Source organism: Pagrus pagrus (genome assembly GCF_965226575.1).
Source record: "Pagrus pagrus genome assembly, chromosome: 19".
NCBI lineage: Eukaryota > Metazoa > Chordata > Actinopteri > Spariformes > Sparidae > Pagrus > Pagrus pagrus.
Window position 1 is genome coordinate 199145 of NC_140203.1, and position 25856 is coordinate 225000.

The 25856-nt window shown below is 47.4% G+C and overlaps 3 protein-coding genes across 6 annotated transcripts in view; 1 reads left to right on the forward strand and 2 right to left on the reverse strand.

Annotated features, from left to right (window-relative positions):
- Positions 1-653: 653 nt before the first annotated feature.
- Positions 654-10916, forward strand: LOC311274908 (polypyrimidine tract-binding protein 3-like). 3 transcript variants are annotated; one of them, XM_084382916.1, is made up of 14 exons: positions 654-1113; positions 4140-4203; positions 4282-4448; positions 4629-4772; positions 4907-5062; positions 5269-5379; positions 5686-5842; positions 6262-6321; positions 7016-7128; positions 7217-7250; positions 7551-7643; positions 7966-8188; positions 8277-8354; positions 8497-10916. In XM_084382916.1, exons 2-14 carry the CDS (start codon positions 4179-4181, stop codon positions 8627-8629), a joined length of 1494 nt encoding a protein of 497 aa, XP_084239042.1. In that variant the 5' UTR covers positions 654-1113; positions 4140-4178; the 3' UTR covers positions 8630-10916. The 3 variants fall into 3 exon arrangements, with proteins under 3 accessions (XP_084239042.1, XP_084239043.1, XP_084239041.1); XM_084382917.1 differs by having other exon boundaries at positions 654-1004; positions 4137-4203; XM_084382915.1 differs by having other exon boundaries at positions 654-1004.
- Positions 10917-13664: 2748 nt separating this feature from the next.
- ugcg (UDP-glucose ceramide glucosyltransferase) lies at positions 13665-22432 on the reverse strand. Its single transcript, XM_084382932.1, has 10 exons — positions 22005-22432; positions 19204-19348; positions 18768-18870; positions 18470-18571; positions 18270-18382; positions 17706-17884; positions 17510-17596; positions 17095-17202; positions 16394-16472; positions 13665-16146 (listed from the first exon to the last, which is right to left on the reverse strand). Exons 1-10 carry the CDS (start codon positions 22100-22102, stop codon positions 15976-15978), a joined length of 1185 nt encoding a protein of 394 aa, XP_084239058.1. The 5' UTR covers positions 22103-22432; the 3' UTR covers positions 13665-15975.
- A 1580-nt stretch (positions 22433-24012) lies between these two features.
- Positions 24013-25856, reverse strand: part of LOC311274919 (molybdopterin synthase catalytic subunit) — a 3572-nt gene continuing 1728 nt past the window's right edge. The window contains exons 1-5 of one of the 2 annotated variants that reach the window (XM_084382938.1): positions 25736-25856; positions 25256-25375; positions 24859-25015; positions 24384-24507; positions 24013-24151 (exon numbers count right to left, since the gene is read on the reverse strand). The exon at positions 25736-25856 is cut by the window's right edge and continues 13 nt beyond it. In XM_084382938.1, coding sequence (XP_084239064.1) covers positions 24047-24151; positions 24384-24507; positions 24859-25015; positions 25256-25373 — 504 coding nt within the window. In that variant the 5' untranslated portion in view covers positions 25374-25375; positions 25736-25856 and the 3' untranslated portion in view covers positions 24013-24046. The remainder of the gene's footprint in view (positions 24152-24383; positions 24508-24858; positions 25016-25255; positions 25376-25735) is intronic. The other variant, XM_084382939.1, reaches the window with a different exon arrangement.

The following is a 25856-nucleotide window of genomic DNA, read 5'->3' on the forward strand; positions in this document are numbered from 1 at the left end:
TCATAAAAACAAACAGGTGAATTATTGATTATGTATCTACATCGTGCTGCTTTAATGTTCACTGTAGGATCATACGACTCTTTGACATGAAACTACAGAACGCTGCCTCCATGTTTAATTTAACAATAACACAACATATATATTAAAGTGTCATCGATACATATTGATGCTGAATATTTTGAGTAGCAGCTGCATTTAGTCTGTAAATGATCTGCAGCCTCGTTATCTTTTAATAAAACACCCTCAGAGTCGAGTCAGTGGTACTGAACATGCTGTTAATACTGAAGCTATGGTGACGTCACTGTTAGAAAGTACAACAGTTATAAAGTACAACAGTTATAAAGTACAACAGTTATAACAGTGGCCGCAGCGGTTCTGTTCATTTGCTACATTTACTTTTATTATTATTATTATTATTATTACTTTATTATTAAAGTACATTTAATAAGTAAACTATAAAGTTAAACTGTGATTATTTGAGAAAATGTGACCGAAGAAAAATCTCTCAGGGAAGTTTGTTAAAGTCAGTGTGTGTCATTGTGCTGTGTATAATAATAATAAATAAAATAATAATAATAATAATAATAATAATAATACATAATAATAAATAATAATAATAAATAATAATAATAATAATATAGCTATACGATGATAATAATAATAAACGGTGATAATAACAATAATAATAATACAACAACACCATATCACAGCCTCACTGAGGAGACAAACTGAAATCCTGATCACGGATCAATAAGTGAATAATCGAACTGTCTGTGGACACAAACAGGAAAATAAAACAATAAACACTGTTTTATTGATTATTATCGATCGGATCTGAGGCGTGTCCGCGCGAGCCGCCATGTTCTCCCGTGACGTCACCAAACGGGAAGTGAGCTCGTTGTTCTCCATGGTGGCTGCGGTGCGGTGCGGTGCGGTGGGCTCGCGGACCAAAACAACTCTTCCTCCTCTTCTTCCTCCTCTTCCTCCTCGCGGACCATGGACGGGTGAGCGCGGGAAACCATCCCGGACCTTTCCGACATCCCGCCGTTGTTTTCCTTCCTTCCTCCCTCGCGTTTCCTTGGTGACTGAACCGCACCTGCGCGAGCCTCTGGCGTCAGTCCCTCGCTCATTTTTGTTGTTGTTTACCTGTTTACTGAAACATTTTCCCGCCACAGAGCCGTCTCTGCTCGTCTCTACTTTCCATTTTCCCGCCGCTCGCGCGCTGTTTGTCGCTCGTGTTCCTTTTTTTCTGGTTTTGTTTTGATTGAAAGTGTCGCGAGCGAACAGTGACGATTCAGCGGCGGAAGTCCCGCGAGAACTGTGTGTGCACAGAGAGCAGACTGTCAACAAGAAGTGTGGATGACTTGTTTCATTTCACTGGCTCTGTTTTTAAAATGTCCGCCGAGACGTTTAGTGATGATGAGGCACAAACACGAACATGTCCGAGTCCACCAGCACAGTCAGACCTGAAGCAACGAGTCAGACCTGAAGCAACGAGTCCACCAGCACAGTCAGACCTGAAACAACGAGTCGATCGGGACAGTTCAGACCTGAAACAACGAGTCAGACCTGAAGCAATGAGTCAGACCTGAAGCAACGAGTCCACCAGCACAGTCAGACCTGAAACAACGAGTCAGACCTGAAGCAACGAGTCCACCAGCACAGTCAGACCTGAAGCAACGAGTCGATGGACACAGTTCAGACCTGAAACAACGAGTCAGACCTGAAGCAACGAGTCGATCGGGACAGTTCAGACCTGAAGCAACGAGTCAGACCTGAAACAACGAGTCGATCGACACAGTTCAGACCTGAAGCAACGAGTCAGACCTGAAGCAACGAGTCGATCGACACAGTTCAGACCTGAAGCAACGAGTCAGACCTGAAGCAACGAGTCGATCTACACAGTTCAGACCTGAAGCAACGAGTCAGACCTGAAGCAACGAGTCGATCTACACAGTTCAGACCTGAAGCAACGAGTCAGACCTGAAGCAACGAGTCGATCGACACAGTTCAGACCTGAAGCAACGAGTCAGACCTGAAGCAACGAGTCGATCGACACAGTTCAGACCTGAAACAACGAGTTGATCGACACAGTTCAGACCTGAAGCAACGAGTCGATCTACACAGTTCAGACCTGAAGCAACGAGTCGATCGACACAGTTCAGACCTGAAACAACGAGTCAATCGACACAGTTCAGACCTGAAACAACGAGTCGATCGACACAGTTCAGACATGAAACAACGAGTTGATCGACACAGTTCAGACCTGAAGCAACGAGTCGATCTACACAGTTCAGACCTGAAGCAACGAGTCAGACCTGAAGCAACGAGTCGATGGACACAGTTCAGACCTGAAGCAACGAGTCAGACCTGAAGCAACGAGTCGATCGACACAGTTCAGACTTGAAGCAACGAATCGATCGACACAGTTCAGACCTGAAGCAACGAGTCGATCTACACAGTTCAGACCTGAAGCAACGAGTCAGACCTGAAGCAACGAGTCGATCGACACAGTTCAGACCTGAAGCAACGAGTCAGACCTGAAGCAACGAGTCGATCTACACAGTTCAGACCTGAAGCAACGAGTCAGACCTGAAGCAACGAGTCGATCTACACAGTTCAGACCTGAAGCAACGAGTCAGACCTGAAGCAACGAGTCGATCGACACAGTTCAGACCTGAAGCAACGAGTCAGACCTGAAGCAACGAGTCGATCGACACAGTTCAGACCTGAAACAACGAGTTGATCGACACAGTTCAGACCTGAAGCAACGAGTCGATCTACACAGTTCAGACCTGAAGCAACGAGTCGATCGACACAGTTCAGACCTGAAACAACGAGTCGATCTACACAGTTCAGACCTGAAGCAACGAGTCGATGGACACAGTTCAGACCTGAAGCAACGAGTCAGACCTGAAGCAACGAGTCGATCTACACAGTTCAGACCTGAAGCAACGAGTCGATGGACACAGTTCAGACCTGAAGCAACGAGTCGATGGACACAGTTCAGACCTGAAGCAACGAGTCGATGGACACAGTTCAGACCTGAAGCAACGAGTCAGACCTGAAGCAACGAGTCGATCGACACAGTTCAGACACTAAGCAACGAGTCGTTCTACACAGTTCAGACCTGAAGCAACGAGTCGATCGACACAGTTCAGACCTGAAGCAACGAGTCGGACCTGAAGCAACGAGAAGATCTACACAGTTCAGACCTGAAACAACGAGTCGATCGACACAGTTCAGACCTGAAACGAGTCGATCTACACAGTTCAGACCTGAAGCAACGAGTCGATCGACACAGTTCAGACCTGAAGCAACGAGTCAGACCTGAAGCAACGAGTCGATTGACACAGTTCAGACCTGAAGCAACGAGTCGATCGACACAGTTCAGACCTGAAACAACGAGTCGATCGACACAGTTCAGACCTGAAGCAACGAGTCGATCGACACAGTTCAGACCTGAAGCAACGAGTCGATCGACACAGTTCAGACCTGAAGCAACGAGTCGATCTACACAGTTCAGACCTGAAGCAACGAGTCGATCGACACAGTTCAGACCTGAAGCAACGAGTCGATCTACACAGTTCAGACCTTAAACAACGAGTCGATCGACACAGTTCAGACCTGAAGCAACGAGTCGATCTACACAGTTCAGACCTGAAACAACGAGTCGATCGACACAGTTCAGACCTGAAACAACGAGTCGATCTACACATTTCAGACCTGAAACGAGTCGATCGACACAGTTCAGACCTGAAGCAACGAGTCGACCGACACAGTTCAGACCTGAAGCAACGAGTCAGACCTGAAACAACGAGTCGATCTACACATTTCAGACCTGAAACGAGTCGATCGACACAGTCAGACCTGAAGCAACGAGTCGATCGACACAGTTCAGACCTGAAGCAACGAGTCGATCTACACAGTTCAGACCTGAACACATGAAACAAACGAGAGCAGAAATAATAATTAAATGTCTTAATTATCAAACAAACTCTGATTTAATTAATTTATATTCACACGTCTTTTTATTTCATTGTAAATCTTTGACCCTCACACTGAACTGAACTGTTCACACAGACACACACAGACACACACACAAACACTGACTGAGCTTCATGTTTCTGTCTCAGCAGGAATCAGTGTTTCCTTCCTCCATCAGCTGCTCTGCGAACATGAGCACCTCCAACCTGTCCACAGGTGAGACCTCCTCTCTCTCCATCACTGTCAGTTAAGGACCCCCCCCCCCCAAAGTAACCAGTGATTATTCGTCCACAGTGGATGGCACTGATAGGCTGTGTGTTTCTGAGCGTGCTCAGTGCGTCCCATCTCGAGTCCTTCACCTGCGTCAGCTTCCTGCTGACGTCTCTGAACAGGAAGTGCTCGCTCTAGCGCTTCCTTTCGGCCGAGTTAGTAAGCTGATCACGCTGAAGGCCAAAAACCAGGTCAGTGCTAACAGCTAATGCTAACTGCTAATGCTCACACACTGAGGATGTATGCTAACCTCATGAACTTTAAAGTTACAAACATTTGAAATGTTTATCTCATCAGATTAATTGTGTCATTTGTTCACCGACTCTTTGTCTTTCATCACGACCATCGTATTAAACGTAAATGTCTTTCAGGGTTTTTTAGAAATGGCGTCGGAGGAAGCGGCCGTTACCATGGTGAACTACTACACTTCAGCCCCGCCCACCATCAGGAACCAGCCAATCTTCATTCAGTACTCCACCCACCGCGAGCTCAAGACCGACAACCTGACCAATCAGGTGAGCAGCAGCGGCTCCGCCCCGCCCACTTCTTCAGACTGCTTGTTCAGTCGGTTGCAGTCTGCAGCGTCACCACTAGATGTCCCTGAATCCTTCACAACAGATTTAAGGTTTATTTGTTTGTTTGTCAACAGAGAGTGGCGCTGCAGGCCATCAGTGCAGCAGCAGTGCATTCTGGGAACATAGCGTCCGGAGGAGAGGGTCGGGGCTTAGCTCCGGGTCAGAGTCCCGTCCTGAGAATCATCGTGGAGAATTTATTTTACCCGGTGACGCTGGAGGTTCTGCAGCAGGTCGCTCAGCATCGCCCCTTTATTGTGACTGTAGTATTATTGTGGTATTATTGTTGTGTTGTTGTGCTGTTGTGCTGTCGTATGGCTGTGTTGTTGTGTTGTTGTGGTGTTGTGTTGTCGTATGGCTGTGTTGTTGTGTTGTTGTGTTGTTGTATGGTTGTGTTGTTGTGCTGTTGTGTATAACTAAAGTCCCGTGTTGTCTGCAGATCTTCAGTAAGTTTGGCTCCGTGTTGAAAATCATCACGTTCACCAGAAACAACCAGTTTCAGGCTCTGCTGCAGTTCAGTGACGCCGTGCACGCTCAGCACGCCAAGGCTGTGAGTCACATGCACACTTTCTCTCTCGCACACACACACATAAAAGCAGCTACTGTGTTCTGTCACAAATGTCCTTAGTGTCAGTCGCTTTGGACCAACGTGTCTGCTGAATGTAAAAGTATAGATGTAAAAGTATAGATGTAAAAGTATAGATGCTGTTCATGAGTGTTCACACTCGGACAGCGTTTCAGTAGAGCAGAGCTCATGAGCGGCTCTGGACAGCTGATAAAATCCACCAGTCACAGCTCAGAGTCACTCACGCAGCTCTGGTCCAATCAGATAACAGCTGTGTCTTCTGTGTCTCAGTCTCTGGACGGTCAGAACATCTATAACGGCTGCTGCACGCTGAGGATCGACTTCTCCAAACTGAGCGCGCTCAATGTGAAGTACAACAACGACAAGAGCCGCGACTTCACCAGAGCCGACCTGCCGACAGGAGAGCTGGACCCCGCCGCCGCCTTCGGTAAGACCAGCTCATGCTAATGCTAAAGCTAACTAAACATACTGAACACTGGGGACTGTCGCTAGCTCATCTGTACTGAGCATGTGCAGCACTCAGCAGAGACGAGAAGACGGGGACATGTCTCCCTCGTTAGTTTCTTTCATCATCAGCTCCAGAGAAAACCCTGAAGATCGTTAACGTCAATGAATCATCTGGTCTGCTGTAAATGTTGCATTCTGGGAGTTCTGCTAGCTTGTGAGACGCCAGTGACTTCCTGTTTACATAACTGATTGGACAGATGTTTCCTAGCAACAGATTTACATGTTGTTAAATCTTTACTAGCTGAGACATCTGTACGTTTTAATGATTCACCCTGTGTGTGTGTGTGTGTGTGTGTGTGCGTGCGTGCGTGCGTGCGTGCGTGCGTGTGTGTGTCACAGGTGTAGCTCTCCCTCCATACGGGGCGTCAGCTTTCCCACCGACCTTCCACCAACACTCAGGTGAGACAGCTTCTCTGTTCCTCGCTCAGTGTTTCATGTTTACAGAGTCCAGAGTTCAGTCAGCCGACGAGGAGACAAAGACGAGACATCAGCAGAGACCGGAGCGGACCTCGGTATCCAGAACATCACAGACTACAGAAGCTTAGATCCCCTCAACACAGACTCGGCTGTGAAGTCCGCTGAGAGCGGAGATGATGCTGGTCCAGATGATTGACCCGACCCTGTACTGAAAACATGATCCGATCAGCCAGCTGATGTCATCATGACGGTTCCCTCCTGCCTCCATCGTTCGTCTTCTGAACGTCTGCTGTGTCGAGTCTTCATGACGCCCTGTGGATCCAGATCAATGTGAGACAACACCACTGCAGCCTGGACCCTCACCAGTCCACTCTCAGAACCAGCAGATCCACAGAGGATGTCATATCCACTGTCCTCCACTCCGTCTGCACAGCTGGACAATCAGAAGCTGCATCATGTCTGTTGACTTGAGCTCAGTCTGACCAACAAGCTGACGACTGGAGGTCCAGACCATCAGAACACAGAGCAGCTGCAGCCTCCTCAGCAGCCCGGTCCAAACACCATCCAGCCCTACAGAGCAGTCGTCCACACAGTGTTTAAATAAAGTTTCATTGTGTCAGTATCTCTGTTATGTCCCGCGTTCTGTCTCTGTTTTAAATAAAGTTTTCGTCCTCAGGCCTGTCGATGGCGGCCGTCCCCGGCTCGTTGGTGTCTCCTCCCCGTGTCTCCATGCAGGTGGCGCCTCCTGCTGTCCACTCTGTGCTGCTGGTGTCCAACCTGAACCCAGAGGTCAGAGGTCACATACTGTCACACAGCAACCGACCAATCAGAGTGCTGCTCTCTCCACTAACTGTCTGAACCCTGTTTGTCTCTGCAGACCGTCTCACCTCACTGCCTCTTCATCCTGTTCGGTGAGAAACATTCAGACGTCGTTAACGTGAGACAGAACCACGTCAACAACGTTAATGTTGATTAACGTGGACTTTTATGACGTGTGTTTAAAATATAAAGTGACCAGAACCTCCTTCCTGCTCCTGCAGACGAAGATCTGAAACTAAACTCAGAAACGTGAAATAAAACGTACAGAATATTATTTTTATATCACAAACGTGAAGTTCAGATGATCCAACATGTTTTAAATCTCTATCAAAGTTCTGGCTGGATTTAATGTGTTGTTGTTGTTGTTGTTGTTGTTGTTGTGTGTGTTTCAGGTGTGTACGGAGACGTTCAGAGAGTGAAAATCCTCTTCAACAAGAAGGAAAACGCTCTGGTCCAGATGAGCGACGGCACTCAGGCTCAGCTCGGTCCGACTCGTCTTCATTTATTCACCCTCACACCAGAACAGAACAGATCAGATCAGAACAGATCGGAACAGATCAGATCAGAACAGATCAGCTGTTTTATGTTTTCGTCCAATCAAAAGTTAGTTCCCTGTGAAGCTGTGACAGAACACAGCAGGTCCGTTTGCCGGACCACAGGTCCATAAGGAAGTGGATCATCACCTGATGATCTGTGTCCACAGAACAAGAAGAACTCGACAGTTTGATGTTTTATATTTAAAGTTGAATTCTTTGACCCGTCTGTTTGACCCGAACACTCCTGTAACTCTGTTTTTTGTTCCAACAGCGATGAGTCACCTGAACGGTCAGCGTCTCCATGGTAACATGATTCGGGTGATGCTGTCCAAACACCCGGTGGTGCAGCTGCCACGAGGGGGGGCGGGGCAAGAAGAACAGGCGCTGACTCAGGACTTCTCAGGCTCCGCCCTCCACCGCTTCAAAAAACCCGGATCCAAAAATTTCAACAACATCTTCCCTCCGTCAGCGACACTGCACCTGTCCAACATCCCGTAAGACCGCCGTGTGACGGAGTCAGCTGGTCTGTCTTCATATTAATGAGCTCATCCGTGTGAATGTTTGAATGTTTGTGTGTCGCAGCTCGGCGGTCAGCGAGGACGACCTGAAGGACGTCTTCTCCTCCAGCGGCTTCACCGTCAAAGCCTTCAAGTTCTTCCAGTGAGTAAATCTGAACGGTCCGTCAGGGCTCCAGCTACAGTTAGCTTCAAAATCATAACGCAACATGGCCGCTGCTCCTTCTGTCTGTGCCCCTCCCTCCTTTGGTCTCGTGTTGATGATGTCACTTCCCCTGCTGTCACAGGAAGGACAGGAAGATGGCTCTGATGCAGCTGGCGTCGGTGGAGGAGGCCATCGAGGCTCTGATCGCTCTGCACGACCACCAGCTGGACCACAACCAGCACCTCCGAGTCTCCTTCTCCAAGTCCACCATCTGACCCCCGAGTCTCCTTCTCCAAGTCCATCGTCTGACCCCCGAGTCTCCTTCTCCAAGTCCACCGTCTGACCCCAAAGTCTCCAAGTCCACCATCTGACCCCCGAGTCTCCTTCTCCAAGTCCACCATCTGACCCCCCAGTCTCCTTCTCCAAGTCCACCGTCTGACCCCCCAGTCTCCTTCTCCAAGTCCACCATCTGACCCCCGAGTGTCCTTCTCCAAGTCCATCGTCTGACCCCCGAGTCTCCTTCTCCAAGTCCACCGTCTGACCCCAAAGTCTCCAAGTCCACCATCTGACCCCCGAGTCTCCTTCTCCAAGTCCACCATCTGACCCCCAAGTCTCCAAGTCCACCATTTGACCCCAAAGTCTCCAAGTCCACCATCTGACCCCCCAGTCTCCTTCTCCAAGTCCACCATCTGACCCCCGAGTGTCCTTCTCCAAGTCCATCGTCTGACCCCCGAGTCTCCTTCTCCAAGTCCACCGTCTGACCCCAAAGTCTCCAAGTCCACCATCTGACCCCCGAGTCTCCTTCTCCAAGTCCACCATCTGACCCCCAAGTCTCCAAGTCCACCATTTGACCCCCAAGTCTCCAAGTCCACCATCTGACCCCCAAGTCTCCAAGTCCACCATCTGACCCCCAGTCTCCTTCTGGACCTGTTGGCTGTTTTTCCCTCCGACCTCTCTCTGACCTTTGACCTTTGGCGCTGACCAACCAACCACATTTCAGGGCTTCTGATTGGTTTGCGGTAGGAACAAAGGGACCAATGGGAGAGCCCCGACACCACCGAGCTTTCTGTGCCTACACACGCTCTGACATCACAGGTGCAGACGATGACATGGGGCGTCGCCATGGTTACAGAGCACATTCCTGAGCGCCCGGTAGCAATGCATTGTGGGCCGTGGAGTCCAGCTGATGTGAGTCAAACTTTTTTGTCTGAATGTTAAATTAAAAAAACAACTTGTTTTTAAAGTTACAAAGATTTTCAAAATAAAACTGCTTTTTTCTCAAAATCAACAAAAGTCAGAAGTCAAATTAAAATTCAGTCTGAAGTTATTGATCAAGATTATTTCAATAATCATCTTTAATCTGCAGCTCATTGATTTAATTATGTTTTAAATTCCAAACTTTTAATGAAGTCAAAACATTTTCACTGATGAAGCTTCACCATCAGCTCCACGCTGATATCATTATTATTATTATTATTATAATTATTATTATTATTGTTGTTATTATTATTGTTATTAGTACTGTTGTAGGAGTTTCAGTGGCTGCGGTCTCAACCTTCTTCTGTGCCTTATTTTTCTGAATTATTCTGCTGGTTTTGATTTTTTACGTGGTGTTTGGGTCGAGGTTCGGTGGCGGGTCGAGTCGATCTGACTTTGGATTTTTTTGTAGAATTTTTTCACTGAGTTAAAAATGATTTTTTGTTAATGGTCGTACTGTTGGTATATTTGTTATATATTTTGGGAAGGTTTTTTAAATCATGAATGTATTTATACTGTACAACATGAAACAGGTAACGCTTTGACGTCCCGCCCACCTGTCGTACCTGGGTGTGTGTATTTATACGTGTGTGTATGTATACTGTATATCTGTGTGTGAGTGTGTGTGTGTGTGTGTGTGTGTGTGTATCAAGCTGAGCTGTGATTGGTTGATCTTCAAATGTCCCATCTTCTTTTTTTTTATTAAAATATATTTAATTCAAATCTCTTGTTTTTATGATTTTTGCTCCATTAAAGAAACTTTCAGGAATTATTGTTTGAATTATTGTTTGTGTTATTGTTTGTGTTGTTGTTTGTATTTGTTTGAGTTTTGTTTGGATTTTCCGTGTCGATGATTTTCAGGAGAAAAGCCACAGAAACAGGAAGCTGCTGATTCCCCGTCTGACCTCTGACCCTCCGCAGCTCATTTCATGAAATGATTTGAGGGATTAAAATCTGAAGCGAGGCTCATGGTGCTGCTGCGTGGTGCTGCTGCGTGGTGCTGCTGTGTGGTGCTGCTGCGTGGTGCTGCGTGGTGCTGTGTAGTGGTGCTGCTGTGTGGTGCTGCTGCGTGGTGCTGCTGTGTGGTGCTGCTGCGTGCTGCTGCTGCGTGGTGCTGTGTAGTGCTGCTGCTGCGTGGTGCTGTGTAGTGGTGCTGCTGCGTGCTGTGTGCTGCTGCTGCTGCGTGGTGCTGTGTAGTGGTGCTGCGTGGTGGTGCTGCTGCGTGGTGCTGCTGCGTGCTGCTGCTGCGTGGTGCTGCGTAGTGGTGCTGCTGTGTGGTGCTGCTGCGTGCTGCTGCTGCGTGGTGCTGTGTAGTGGTGCTGCTGCGTGCTGCTGCTGCGTGCTGCTGCTGCGTGCTGCTGCTGCGTGCTGCTGCTGCGTGGTGCTGCGTGGTGGTGCTGCTGCTGCGTGCTGCTGCTGCGTGGTGCTGCGTGGTGGTGCTGCTGCGTAGTGGTGCTGCTGCTGCGTGGTGCTGTGTAGTGGTGCTGCTGCGTGCTGCTGCTGTGTGCTGCTGCTGCGTGGTGCTGCGTGGTGCTGCGTGGTGGTGCTGCTGCGTAGTGGTGCTGCTGCATGGTGCTGCTGCATGGTGCTGCTGCGTGGTGCTGTGTAGTGGTGGTGCTGCGTGGTGGTGCTGCGTGGTGCTGCTGCGTGGTGCTGCATGGTGGTGCTGTGTGGTGCTGCGTGGTGGTGCTGCTGCGTAGTGGTGCTGCTGCGTGGTGGTGCTGCGTAGTGGTGCTGCATGGTGGTGCTGCATGCTGCTGCGTGGTGCTGCATGGTGGTGCTGCTGCGTGGTGCTGCATGGTGGTGCTGTGTGGTGGTGCTGCGTGCTGCTGCTGGTGCTGCATGGTGGTGCTGCGTGGTGCTGCTGTGTGGTGCTGCGTGGTGGTGCTGCGTGGTGCTGCTGGTGCTGCATGGTGGTGCTGCGTGGTGCTGCTGTGTGGTGCTGCGTGGTGGTGCTGCTGTGTGGTGCTGCGTGGTGGTGCTGCGTGCTGCTGCTGCGTGGTGCTGTGTGGTGGTGCTGCGTGGTGCTGCGTGGTGCTGCTGTGTGGTGCTGCGTGGTGGTGCTGCGTGGTGGTGCTGCGTGGTGCTGCATGGTGGTGCTGCGTGGTGCTGCTGCGTGGTGCTGCATGGTGGTGCTGCTGTGTGGTGCTGCATGGTGGTGCTGCTGTGTGGTGCTGCGTGCTGCTGCTGCGTGGTGCTGCTGCGTGGTGCTGTGTGGTGCTGTGTTGTATTGTGTTTGGACCCTTCAGGGCCTCCATAGAAACAAATTCAGTTTCTTTTGTTCAGCAACATTTTTTTAATGATTTAAGTTTTTCTTCAATCTTTTTCTGAAACCTAAATATATTCAGTGATGATGTCGCCTTGGAGATCAGTCGGGGGCGGGGTCAAACCAAGCCAAAGTCTGCGTGCCTTTTAATTGGACCAACTCATTCTTCCATTATGACATCACTTCCTGTTTTAATGGCTTTCCACAGTTTTGTAATCTTCAGTTAACACGAACACATTTTGACATGTTTCTTGTCTTCACGTTTCCATCCACATCAGAGCTGTGACATCACACGCTGTGACATCACACGCTGTGACATCACACGTTGTGACATCACACACTGTGACATCACACGTGACTGTACAGCTGCACACCACAGGCCCTGTGGAACCAATCCAAACCACAGAAGGATTTAGGCTCCGCCTACTCTTTGCTAGTTTCCCAGCATGCATTGCAAAACCTCTCTGATATGTCCTCCTTGTTGCTGTTGGTCAGTGATTGGCTGTAACGTGTTGAACCAACGCGTCATGTGATGCGTGTTAACGCAACACTGAGAACACGCTGCGAGTCACACGTCAGAGTTACACCTGTTACAGGTGACAAGTACTGTGACATCATAAATACTTAGTTACTTCCTGTATCATGTTACACACCTGTTGATGTAATGTGTTACATTTTAAAGTTGTGTCAGCAGAAAACTTAAATCTACGGATCGACTGAACGGGTTTTATCAGCACCGACACGATTCATAGAAATCAAATGTCAAACAACCAGTGATGACGTTCAGTACTGCTCCACTACATGTATCTGATTACTTTAGTTACTTTGCAAATTCAGGTTACTCAGGCTGTTAATTGTGACGTGTAGTCAGATGTTGTGGGCGGGAAAAATACTGAATATGTTGGTGAAGATCGTCTGACCCTTCACACAACACTTTATGTCACAATACACAGAGTGTGATTATAAGAATAAAGACAGCAGCAGCGTAGATACACAACACAACACACACATGTGACAACAGACACGTAACCAGCTGTACTGTATATACATATAGATATACATACATACTATATATATATAGTATGTATGTATATATAAATATATATATTGTATTTATACACAATATATATATATATACACATATATATGCATATATATGTATACACACATCAGTACATACGTCAGTTTGTAACGTGAAGACATGAAAACGCGTCAGATAAACGTTCTGATGACTGTTTGATGTATTTAAAGCGTCAGACGACGTGATGACGCAGTGATGACGTGACGTTCAGAGCATGTGAGCAGAGCGCAGCGAGATGCGGAGCCTCATGCCCCGCCTCCGCCCCGCTCACCTGCTCTGGTGACGTTGTGACGACGTTGTGACGACGCACTGACGTGACGCCGTCGAGTCGCTCTGCTTCTCAATGTTTTTTGACAACAGAAGATTCAACTCGACTGTTTTCTCTCTGAATGTCTCCTGTTGATGAATGTAAAGTACTCGTGGTGCATTGTGGGACTTTTACTGTTGTTATTGTTATTATTACATATTTTTAATATTCAACCAGTGCATGAAGCGGGGAGGTGGGGCTTTTATCTGTGCTGACGTCAGAAACGAGTTTGCTGAATTTTTATTTATTCTGAAAGTGTGACAGGAAGTTGTAGCATGAATCACTGAATAAATAAATCCTGACAACCAATCACTGTCCTCGGTTTCTGCAGCACAGCCCACTGACCACCCTCCCATCCAATCAGACGGCGGCACAGTTTCAACAATCAACACAATAAAGTTCAGTTTTGAAAGGATAAAACTTTATTGTTCCTGTGTTGACACAATCCTCAACTGTGATTGGTCGGTTCGCAGACTACAGCAGATAACTGTCATTTAAAAAACAACAACAATAAACAAACAAGAATCCTACTGATCCTATTGGACGACGGTGACGGGTTCGTCCGACTCCACGCTGATGTCATCACCCAAACCCCCCGAGGCTACGCTAACAGCTAAATGCTAACATTAAAGCAACACAGCTTTAAAAAAACACCTGCGATCGTCCACACACGCACGCACGCACACACACACACACACACACACACACAGTGTACAGTGTTTAGACTTTACAAAACAAGAAGTTCAGAGATGTGAATTATTGTTATTAATCTTCACGTTGGTTTATTTGGTCCGGTGTTTTATCGGATGTTTCGTGATCACGTGAAATGTTGCGACCGTCATCGTCACAGAATACTTGACCTGGCCCTGGCCCTGGTCCTGGCCCTGGACCTGGACCTGGCCCTGGACCTGGCCCTGGCCCTGGTCCTGGCCCTGGCCCTGGCCCTGGTCCTGGTCCTGGCCCTGGACCTGGCCCTGGCCCTGGCCCTGGACCTGGCCCTGGCCCTGGACCTGGCCCTGGACCTGCCTCAGTGCTCGGCTCTTAAAGACGCTTGTGTCTGCTTGTTTTTTTTTGTCAGGGAGCGATAAAAAAATAAAAAAAATCATCCTAAAAGAGAAAACTTTTTAAACATCAGGAAACTAATCAGTCAACGAAAATCCTCCAATTTAATCGGCCTCGTTAGTTTTTCTGCGTTCGTCAGTTTTGTTCAGCTGATCCTGCGGTGATGTCACTTCCTGTGATTAAGACTCTTGATCATCAGGTTTCGTGTGTAACGACATAAAGACGTGTTTGTTTGCTGTAACGGGTCGTTTGTTGGCAACGACGAGGTGAACTCTCGTCATGTTTAATTACATTAACGATCTTTGAAGCAGATAAAGTTCTGGTCCCTACGACCCGTGGGTCACAGCTGCACGTCACTGAGCTCTCAACTGTTTATTATCACGATAAAGTTTTATTAAACTTTAGTTCAATTAATTAATTAATTTTTTACTTAGTTAAATTAAAGGAAGATGTTTGTTGTAAGATGTGAAGCAGTTTTGTTCTGATGAGATCCTGACCAATCACCACTCTTCTGTTGAATATTAGAGTAAACTCCTCCCCCTTCACGCTCTCTCCTGATTGGCTGATTGTTTCTCAGACTCACGGCTGCACTCATCAATATTATTTTATTGAAGTTCATGAACACAGACGAGTCAACAGAGAAACAAACGAGACATTTTCTTCTAATTCTCAGACAATTCAGTTTTTGGACAAACGGATGACATCACAGTCATCCTGCGTGTTCATTGGCTGTGATGAATGACAGACAGACGCCATCTGTCCAGTGTTGGACTAGTTTATTCTGATTCAGAGCGAAGCCGGCGGTCAGCCGTGTTTCTGTTTAACGTCCTCACACCGAGACTGCAAACAGCTCAGTCTGCAGCACGTCTACTTCCTGCTTCCTACTTCCTGCTTCCTACTTCCTTTAACGCACAGCTGACGTTCTGAAAGGTTCCTGCAGTGGAAACATTCAACATGGACGACGTGACGAGTAAATGTCTCGTTTGGTTTGTTTGATGAAGCTTCATCAGTGTGTCAGCTTCTGTACTTTCAGCCTCTTTTAGCTCCTTGTTTCACTTTTTTTATGTTATTTCATTGTTTTTTCTAATTAGAAGCAAAAATAACATCTGTGATAATTACAACTGCTGTAAAGTAACTACAGCCGATTCATCATGTAACTACAGCCGAGTACTGAGGGTCACACTGATTACAGTTACTCTTCAGTACTCAGTTACTTCAGGTTCAGCTGAAAAAAACTGTTCAGAGGAAAATAAAAAAATCTGCCAATGACAAGAGAGGATTTAAACTCCTCTCTCCTGATTGGTTGATTGGTTTTCTCTAATGATCAAAGATGTTCAGTGCGATGTGTCACTCCCCGTTTTCTTTTGCTTTCATCCTGCGCTCTCATTGGCTTGTTCTGGCATCATTTAGTTTAGCACCAAAAGGAACATAAATAGTTAAAAACACACACACACACACACACACACACACACACACACACACACACATGCGCACACACACGTGCACAAACACACGCGCACACACACACACACGCACACACTCTTCAGTTCGTCTCATAAAAAACAAATTAACATCAGTCTCTTTCTCTGGCTCCTCCTCTTCCTGTTCACCAGGAGGAGGAGGATGGTACAGCCGGTTGCCGTGGTAACTAGACGTCGAGGATCTCCTCGGCGGTGCCGCCGCAGCGCAGCCGGTACCGTCCGGTCCTCCAGCTGATAGTCGGGTCCCACAGAGCCGACAGGAAGATCTGCACCGCCATCGACTCTCTGATGAACCACGCCACGGCGAAGTCCAGCTTAGAGAAGCACAGCGGGCCACCCTGCGACATGATGTCATCGATCAATAACCAATCAGTCACAGGCTACATGACGGCAGGCGGATTTTACGTCTGTTAAATATTTTTGTTTTATTTTGTAATTTGAGACATTTTTGTTTAAAAAGTTAAAGTATAAAAATATACAAAATATAAAATAAACAACAAAACTTTTGTGAGGAACAGACAACAACATCACTTCCTGTAATGTGTGGCCTTTCAAAGTAAAAGCATCATGTTGTTGATGGGGTACCTGAACTCCGGTCAGCTGGATGTAGTCAGATATAAACCAGGCGAGACAGTGACACATGAAGAAGACCATCATGTCCCACCTGCAACACACACACACACACACACACACACACACACACACACACACAGTTTACATTTCATCAGTTTGTATCAACACAAACAGTTTCCGTCATGTTAAAGTGAAGTCGTCTCTGAGCGTAGCAGAGGCAGCAGAGTTCAGCTCCTCACTGACAAAACTCACAACGTCATTTATTTCACCGCACATTAAGAAAAACACACAACAGGTGAGTGGAAACAAACAGAACACATCCAGAACACAACAGCTACAGTTTGAGTGCAACTCCAGCACTACAGGGGGCAGCGTAACCGCTAACTACTGCTCAGTATTCTCTTTGCTGTAGCGACTAGCTGCTGTTGGCGAGTAGCTCAGTTAGCCGCAGAGCTAAGTGGCTCTGCTAGCTGACTGCAGGTCGACTGGGCTCAGCATCAGACTATCAGACTGTCAAAGTGGTATCAGGAGACAGGACGGGCCCGGGCTAGCTGGTTAGCATGCTAACTTCAGTAGACGTGGACACTGATGTTGCTTCACTGTTCAGAACGTTAGCTCAGTTCTTACACGGCACAGAACAACAAATCAAACGCTCCATTCAGTGTTTCTATGGCGACACCGTGCTGTTAAGATGTCTGTGATTGGCTGCGTACCTGAACACATAATGAGCAGCCCAGCCAATGATGAGGCTGGCCAGGAAGCACTCAGAGACGGGCTCCAGCACGGTACCAGGAAGCATGTTGATCCTCAACTTCGTCCACCTGAAAAGATTCAACAAACAGATTTGATACGACCGAACGTAAACTACACATGACTTTCATTCAGTCACCTCACTGCACCTTTAATTTCATGCACTCATGCATGTTATAAATATCACACATTTTCCAAAAATGTCAAATTTCTACAGAAACACGTGTTCACTGTCAGAACATCTGTAAAGACGTAAAGTCAAATGAAAACAATCTGAGCACAGTAATAAATGTTCATCATGTGTATTATTACAGACTGACACAGAGCAGACTAATCAAGCTAATTAAATATGAGAAATAAAGACAGTTCTGAGGTCACCTGATCATGCGGGACTGGAACTGGCCAATAGAGTACGACCCAGAGTTCTGCAGCGCCACCTGTGTCGCCATGGAGAACCTCCATCCTCTGAGGAGACGGACAGAAACAAATCAGTTTCATTTAGCATTTAAAGAAAAACTGCTTTAAACATAAAGTACGTCATCCAAACCACAGGTGCTAATGCTAACATGCTAACCTGTCAGCGATGGCTTTAGCCATGAAGTAATCCTCAGCGATGTACTGAGCGAACGCGACCAATCCACCGGCTTGATCCAACACGTCCTTCCTCATCAGACACGACATCCCCGTCACACACTTGATCCCCGTCACGTTAGCCGAGATGTAGGAGCGAGGGTGGGACGTCCCAAAATACACCTGACAACATGTTAGCATCTGTTAGCATCAGTAAAGCTAAATAACACTTTATCCCAAGAAGTAAGAGCACAGTTAGCATTAGCATCTGGAACGACAAATCGAACGGAAAATTACAGATTCAGCTTTTGTTGCATGGCGGCTAAAAAATTATCATGTGTTCGTATCAACAGCTAATTAGTGAGCTAAAAATGCTAAGATGTGATAAAATGTTAACATTTATCTGGAATAGCTAGAAAATAGAGTCACGTTAGCTTTAGAGGCTAATGCTTAACAACATTTAAAGACATTTTATCCGACATTTCCACTTACATATGATCTCTAAGTGTTTGTATTGTGAGTGCCACACATCAGCAGAGTTAGCATGATGTTAGCCTGTTAGCCTTACCTGCTCCAGTGTGGCGGCAAAGCCTTGTCGGTCGGCAACATATGGCAACCCATGGACCAATCCCACCTTCTCTGTCATCTGATTGGTCAGATCTGTCAGGGTGTCGGGTTTCACTGCAACACAAACACTGAGAGTTAGCTTTAGCAATAATGATAAGCATCAAAACTCAAGTCTTAAAGTGAAACCATTAGTTTACTGACCTCTGATGCCGCTGTCACAGATCCAGACCAGGCCGTATTTGGCTCCTTCGTAGCCCGGCATCAGGTTGTTGATCTTGGGGTTGATTCCAACTTTCTTCCCCCCTGAGAACCAAAGACAGTCACATGATAGCATTAGCTGCTAACATAAGCTGCTAACAAACGACTCAAAAAGGTGAGTTACATGTCATTAAATAAGAGCTGGTTATTACAAAAGAACGCAACAGAGTAAACGGTTAAACTATTATGAAATAAGTGGAAGTACAGCAAACAAACAAACAAACAAACAACAGAAGCTCACCGATGAATAATCGAGCGTCCACGTTGGGATATTTGCCCAACAACTTTTTACAGACGTCGACAGCTGGATCGTCCTGATCCTGAACGCACAGCAAGATCTCATACTGAAAAACAAAAAAGGTTAAAATACTGTTAGCAGATCAGGTCAGACTGCAGCTCAGGGCTGGGGCCACCTGGCTGGTGGTCCAGGATGTAAGATGCTAGTCGAGGAGGTCTGAAGTGGTCCACTGTGAGGTGGGGGGCAGTGGGATGGTAGCTGGAAGGACTCAGGTCATAGTCAGGCTGTAGCCAGGCTGTAGCCAGGCTGTAGCCAGGCTGTAGTCAGTGAAGTGAAATGTTAGTTTAGGTCGAGGTTTGAGAGTTAGGTGAAGGGGGTTAGAGGCAGGGGGGTTAGGTGAAGGGGGTTAGAGGCAGGGTAGGGGGGTAGTTAGTGTCACCTTTGGGTAATCGAGTGTAAAAAATGTCTCCAGGTTGGAGATCAGGTTCGGGTCGACGCCCTTCAGAGGCTTCAGCAGAGAAACTCCTGCCATCTGCACAAACGGCTGTTTGACCTCTGACCTTTTCTTGTGGAGGTGCAGACGCCTGAAAGAGACACAGAGGTCAGAGGTCAACATGCATGAACATCACAACCACAGCATCTGAAGTATCTATTAAACTTTCAGGATGTGTTTTCTGTTTGTCCTCAGAGTGTTTGGACATCAGATACCAACAGTTAATTAACTACATTTCTATATTTGTTCAGTGTCATGACTCAGCGACAGGTAGAGGACCGAAACACAGACAGTCCCTCTTCTCAACTCTGAAACATTGTTTTGAACTAATTACAGTCAAAATATGATGTGGGATGGTAGTCGAGGCAGTCGGGAGGTAGTCGAGGCAGTCGGGAGGTAGTCGAGGTAGTCGGGAGGTAGTCGAGGCAGTCGGGAGGTAGTCGAGGCAGCCGGGAGGTAGTCGAGGCAGCCAGGTAGTCGAGGCAGCCAGGTAGTCGAGGCAGTCGGGAGGTAGTCGGGAGGTAGTTGAGGCAGCCGGGAGGTAGTCGAGGCAGCCGGGAGGTAGTCGAGGCAGCCAGGTAGTCGAGGCAGTCGGGAGGTAGTCGAGGCAGCCGGGAGGTAGTCGAGGCAGCCGGGAGGTAGTCGAGGCAGTCGGGAGGTAGTCGAGGCAGCCGGGAGGTAGTCGAGGCAGCCAGGTAGTCGAGGCAGTCGGGAGGTAGTCGGGAGGTAGTCGAGGTAGTCGGGAGGTAGTCGAGGCAGCCGGGAGGTAGTCGAGGCAGCCAGGAGGTAGTCGAGGCAGAGAGCTGAATGGATTTTTAGCCAGTCAACATTTTATAGTATTTGAATTCTTATTCAAAGTAATTTTGAAGCAAAAAGGCTGAACGTTCTCGAGGTTTCTTCAAATGTGAGAATGTGCTGCTTTTCTGTATCATGATGACAATAAACTAAATATCTTTGTCGGACTGTTGGTTGACACGAAACATCTGGAGATGTTTCATTGGGCTTCAGGAAATTGTGACTGTAGGACATTTTGATTTCTCACCGTTTGACATTTAAATAATCAGAATGAAAATAATCACGATGCAGCCAGACTGGAGTGTGAAGCGTAACACTGCTCTTATAATATAACATGTTAAAGCACAGAGCCTCCTGTTTTCTAACCATAACAGAGTCTGAGGGAAACATCAGACCTACAGCCTGAAGCCTCACAGCTGTAAACACACATCAGACGTTCAACAGACGACTGATGGAACAAGATGCAGAACATTTCTCTCAAACATCATCAGAATCACACAGTGTGAAGAGGAGGCCATCTTCTTCTCACTCGCGGCCTCATACTGGTTCTGTATGTAGCTTCATTAATGACAGGTGATGATGCTGCAGTCAACGAGAAGATATTTCTTCATGAGCTCTCTGTGACACCACAGCAGGAGCCACAGGTGTGCACGGTGCTGAGGATGCAGGATGACGAGTCATCAAACCTGCCCAATGACTGAGCTTCTGATCCATTTATAGTAAGTCAGTGCGACTGAAAACAGCTGATGCAGACAGCTTCAACAGCCGTCTGCGTTTATGTTCCTGCAGGAGAACGTGTCCGAAAACTGGAAACAAAATTCAGCTTTACGCATCTTTTAGTTTTTGAATTCAATTAACAAACGATGATGATGTAATACCCGAGTCCACACATCAGACTCAGTGGTTCTTCGGGCTTATGAAGAACTGGAAGACGTGGAGGCTTTAAAAGTCCTGAATACTTCTGGAAATCCTCTAATCTGTTCAGGCCCACCAGAGAATTACAGGAAGGTCTTTAAAGGCCTGGAAAATGTGCACGTGTGTGGCGCCTTCAGGTCACCTGGTGTTCACCTGGTGGTCACCTGGAGTTCACCTGGTGGTCACCTGGTGTTCACCTGGTGGTCACGATGATCCATATTCATGTCTGAACGTCCTGCTGGTGTCAGAGCAGATGTGTCCACCTCTCAGCTGACGTTTAAAATCCTCTGAGACATTTCCGGAGACACAGCTGCTGAACTTACTGGAAAGAGTTGCTGGAAAAACCCGTGTTGCCCCATCACCTTTAGTCACCACTGCACCAAACTCCTTTACAAAATGAGCTACTTTTAAGCGAAGGATCCTGGAGGACTCACCCAGAGTTTAATCCACAGCTTTGGGTTTTGGTGCCGTTAGGTGACTTACATAAAGCCGAACTCAAGTGCGACACATGATATTTTAATAAGACATTTAGCCATTTTCGAGCTCGCTACACAACGGCCGCTGACCACAACATTATTAAATCGACAGGTTTTCAAATGCAGTTCGGCGACAACAGAGGGAAACAGGAAATGCATGCGGCTAACGCTAACGAACCGTAACGGAACCGATTTGGAGACGTGTTACTGACTTGTGCGAAGAACTTAACCCGGTCCAGACCCGTCACAGACTGTCCCAGCTGGTAATCAAACCAATAAATCCATTTAGTCCCAGAAGCCACACGGATCCCCGAGTGAGCGCAACAAACGGCCGAAGCTAACCGGCTAGCGGTGAACCAGGAAAACGCCCAACATATAACCGCCAGACACGGAGGTGTTACCGGCTGTCAGACATCCAGGAACCCGCCGAGAAGCTCTCATCTTATTTTTATATTTAATCTCATAAAACACAAAAGTGTCTCACAAAACACAGAAAACACAGAAAGCGGAGCGTCGACAGCTAGCTCACAGCCCGTTAGCCTAGCTCCGCGGAGCACTCACACATAGATGATGGACATGAAGTGCATCAGCCACAGCACGAAGAACAGGATGAAGCCGAACACGGCCAGTCCCTGCATGGCGAGCTCCAGCACGGCCATGGCGCTCAGCGGGGGCTGCCGGGGCGGCGGGCCGGCTGGGGGTCACAGAGGCTCGGGACGGAGGCCAGCAGACTCGGAGTGTGGGGGTCCGACTGTTGGTGCGACGAGCTCGGCTTGTTGAGGCGGATGATCCGGCGTCAGCTCACAGCGGGGCACGTCAGGAAGCAGTCCGTGTCAGGAGCTCCGATGACAGGGACAGAGACCGGCCTCGGCCTGGTGGTGCTGGTGTCCGGGTCACGGCGCGAGCTTCGGCGGTTTGACAGTCACCAGACCGGCCGACGGTCAGCTGACCAACCGGGGGGAGCGGCGGCAGGCACGGGACGCTGGTAGCAACAGAGCACGGTACTTCCGGCCAACTTCAAAATAAAAGCTTAATTAAACCTCTGCAGATTAAACCTGTCCACAGAGGACATGAAAGACAAGTCATGAGACTGAATATTTAGCTTGAGCTTTAAATGAATTTAAACTCATTAAAGGTCGATATTAAGAAAAAGACAGGTTGGATTCAGACTCCCAGCCCACAGGGGGCAGCATGTCACCAGAGGCACCGCTAACTGCTGCTAACTGCTGCTAACTGCATTCTGTGGATACACGACTACTGTTAGCTTGTTAGCTCAGTTAGCCGGCAGGTGTGTAGGTGTTTATACTGCTAACACAGGAGCTTTGGGAGGTTTTCAGGCCCGGGGCTAGCTGGTTAGCATGCTAGCTTCATGGACACTTGTTTCTTGACATTCTGCTGATAATTTTTAATTTTATATTAATTAATTATATATTATATTTCTTACATATCGCTCCTTTAAACCCAGCTTGTACAGTCAGTGTTTGTTCATGTTTAATGTGAAATGATTGAATGGACTCAGCTGCAGACCTGCTGCTGTCCAGACTGCAGGACGCTCTGCACCTGCTCCAGGTGAGACAGTCTCAGGTGTCTCAACCCAACAAATGTTCCTGGCTGTAAACCTCTGGATTATTAACTCGTCATTTATTATTGAAGCACTAAACATGAAGCTTTGAGTGTCTGATGTTCTTTTCCTCTTTACAGCAAACAGCTCGGAGCTTCTTTAATTTTTTAATTTAACTTTAATTCTGCTTTTTATAAAAATATTAACAGGATGATCGAAAGTTAAAATACTGGTTAGACACTTTTTATGTCCCGAGTTGTGTCTGCAGGCACCAACCACCTCCAGTCTGTCTGCAGCCTGACAGGCACAGCCCAGGGCAGAGCGAGTCCAGGACACCTCACTGCAGCTGTTTGTTGTTTGTAACTAAGTACATTTACTCAAGTGCACATGTAATGTAGCTGTGTAACTTCACTCGACTACTTTTACTCGATTACTACGTTTAACAGCTGATGTTAAACGAACTCCGTCTTCACCAGCTGCAACATTAAAGTGACGAACATGAATGAATATTAATATAATTCTGCATTAAAATAGTTTTAAATTAATTTCAGTCACACCTGTTGAACTAACTGAGCTACTGCAAAGACACATGTAGCATCACCTTTAGCCTCCACTGCACCAAACTCCTTTACAAAAACAGTTGTTTTTAAGTGAAGGATCCTGCAGGACTCACCGGAGCTCACACTAAATCCTTGACATTATGTGGCTGAGTGCCGTCAGGTGAACTGGATGAATGCTGAACTAAAGTGTGACACAAATTATTGTAACAAGACATTTGACTTTTTTACACGACGACAGCTGACAACATTATTAAATCTGCAGGTTTTCAAATGCAGTTCAGCGTCAGCAGAGGAAACAGGAAGTTCATCCAGCCAACACTGAAGTACTTTTACTTTGGTACTTTATAGAGTAAATATTTGTACACTGTGTATTAGTACTGTTGGTGAGTCTGATCATGTGACCTGTGATGTCATTCAGACAGATAATTGATTAAAACACAAGCGAACGTCATTGATCAGTGTTTTATTAATAATCCACATGTTCACACGCTCTCTGAGGACGAGGTGACCGCAGGAAGTTTGTTTCGGGTCGCCCACGAACACTCGGCGTTCTCCTTCCAGCTGGAATCCTGCGTGTCGTACACTTCCTGTTGATGGATAATCAGAGGTTATGATCGATAACCAAAGGTTATGATCGATAACCGAAGGTTATGATCGTTAATCTAAGGTTATGATCAATAATCGAAGGTTATGATCGATAACCAAAGGTTATGATCGTTAATCAAAGGTTATGATCAATAATAAAAGGTTATGATCGATAATCAAAGGTTATGATCGATAGCGATCAGGACCGAGTCCGGACCTTCTGAGGCGTCTCACCTTCTTCCAGATGGGGATGTTGGCCTTCAGCTGGTTGATGCAGTGCTCGATCGCCTGCTGGCTGTCGTGGCGATGAGGAGACGAGATCGCCATGGCGACACTGGCCTGACCCACCTCCACCCACCTGAGGGAGGAAGTTCACAGGTGAGTCTGGACCAGCAGCACAGAGTCATCTGTAGAGTAACTAGTTACTATTGTAACTAAAGTGATCAGATAAATGGAGTGGAAGTACAAAGTAACAGACACCGGAAATACTCAAGTAAAGTACCTCAAACTGTGCAGTACTGCAGTAAATGTACTCAGTTACATTCCACCACTGTGGACACTGGGCTCATCCTCATCATCAACAGATCGATCAATAATTAAAACAATCGTTAGCTGCAGACAGGCTGCGCTCAACCAGCTGCTCTACCACAGTTAGCATTAGCAGTTAGCAATTAGCGCCAGCAGACAGCGGTTAGCGTTAGCATCCCACCCCAGCCGGTGGTGGACACAGATGTGCGTCACTGTTGGCCAGCGCCCTCTGATGTCAGCGCACAGCTTGGTGAACTCTGATTGGGCCATGAGCTCGTACGCCTCGTACTCCAGACCAATCACCTTCCTGCCATCCAGCTCGTCCTCCCGGGTCGTACCTGCACACACACGCACACACACAAACACACACACAGACACAGAGACACACAGAGACACACAGAGACACACACACACACACACACACACACAAACACAGAGACACACACACACACACACACACACAAACACAGAGACACACACACACACACACACACACACACACACACACACTTTAAACAATAACATTAATCTTAACGTCACTGAAAATTTCTGCTGATGTAAATAAATAAAATATGAACCAATAAAAACTGAAATGGCTCCGCAGGAAGAGCAGCTGACGGCATCGACCACTTCCTGTACTGACAGCCAATCACGGCTCAGCTTGAAGACGTCTCTCCGCTCCTCCGACTCACCCATCTCTGAGGAGAAGCAGAGGTTAAAGGTCCGATTGGAGCGGATCAGAAGTGACAGTGAAACCTCTGTAACACTCAGTCCAACTGTAACGGATGTGTGACGCTGCACTGCATTATGGGTATTCAGACCAAACATGAGGTGAAGGATTCATCGCTGCCTGCTGCTCGCTGCTCGCTGCTCGCTGCCCGCTTCTGATCCATTGGTGACGGGCTGCCGTGCCTCAGTGGGGACGGGTTCAGTATGTGATTTTTAGCGGGTCGACCCGTGTTTAATAAACCTGTGCTGACCCGCTGGTGTTGGCGGTCGAGCAGCTTCTCTGCAGACGCAGGAAGGAGGATTTCTACTGATTCTGATCGATAACTGACCGTCTGTGTTTATCCTCCGCTGAGCGGCGGCACCACGGCAACCTCGTCACCGTCTGCCAGAGTCACCACCTGGTCGCCGATGGCAACGTACTGCTGACACACCGCCAAGACCACCTGATCC

What these genes read in the sequence shown, in the direction of transcription:
- ugcg (XM_084382932.1), bottom strand. Translation starts at nt 22,102, where the DNA reads ATGGCCGTGCTGGAGCTCGCCATGCAGGGACTGGCCGTGTTCGGCTTC. An exon ending in GGACGCTCGATTATTCATCG is followed by an intron (nt 18,572 to 18,767) that starts GTGAGCTTCTGT and finishes TTTGGTTCTCAG; the next exon opens with GGGGGAAGAAAGTTGGAATC. An exon ending in TTGCCGCCACACTGGAGCAG is followed by an intron (nt 17,885 to 18,269) that starts GTAAGGCTAACA and finishes ACATGTTGTCAG; the next exon opens with GTGTATTTTGGGACGTCCCA.
- LOC311274908 (XM_084382916.1), top strand. Translation starts at nt 4,179, where the DNA reads ATGAGCACCTCCAACCTGTCCACAG. An exon ending in CGCTGAAGGCCAAAAACCAG is followed by an intron (nt 4,449 to 4,628) that starts GTCAGTGCTAAC and finishes AATGTCTTTCAG; the next exon opens with GGTTTTTTAGAAATGGCGTC. An exon ending in GACCTTCCACCAACACTCAG is followed by an intron (nt 6,322 to 7,015) that starts GTGAGACAGCTT and finishes TTTCGTCCTCAG; the next exon opens with GCCTGTCGATGGCGGCCGTC.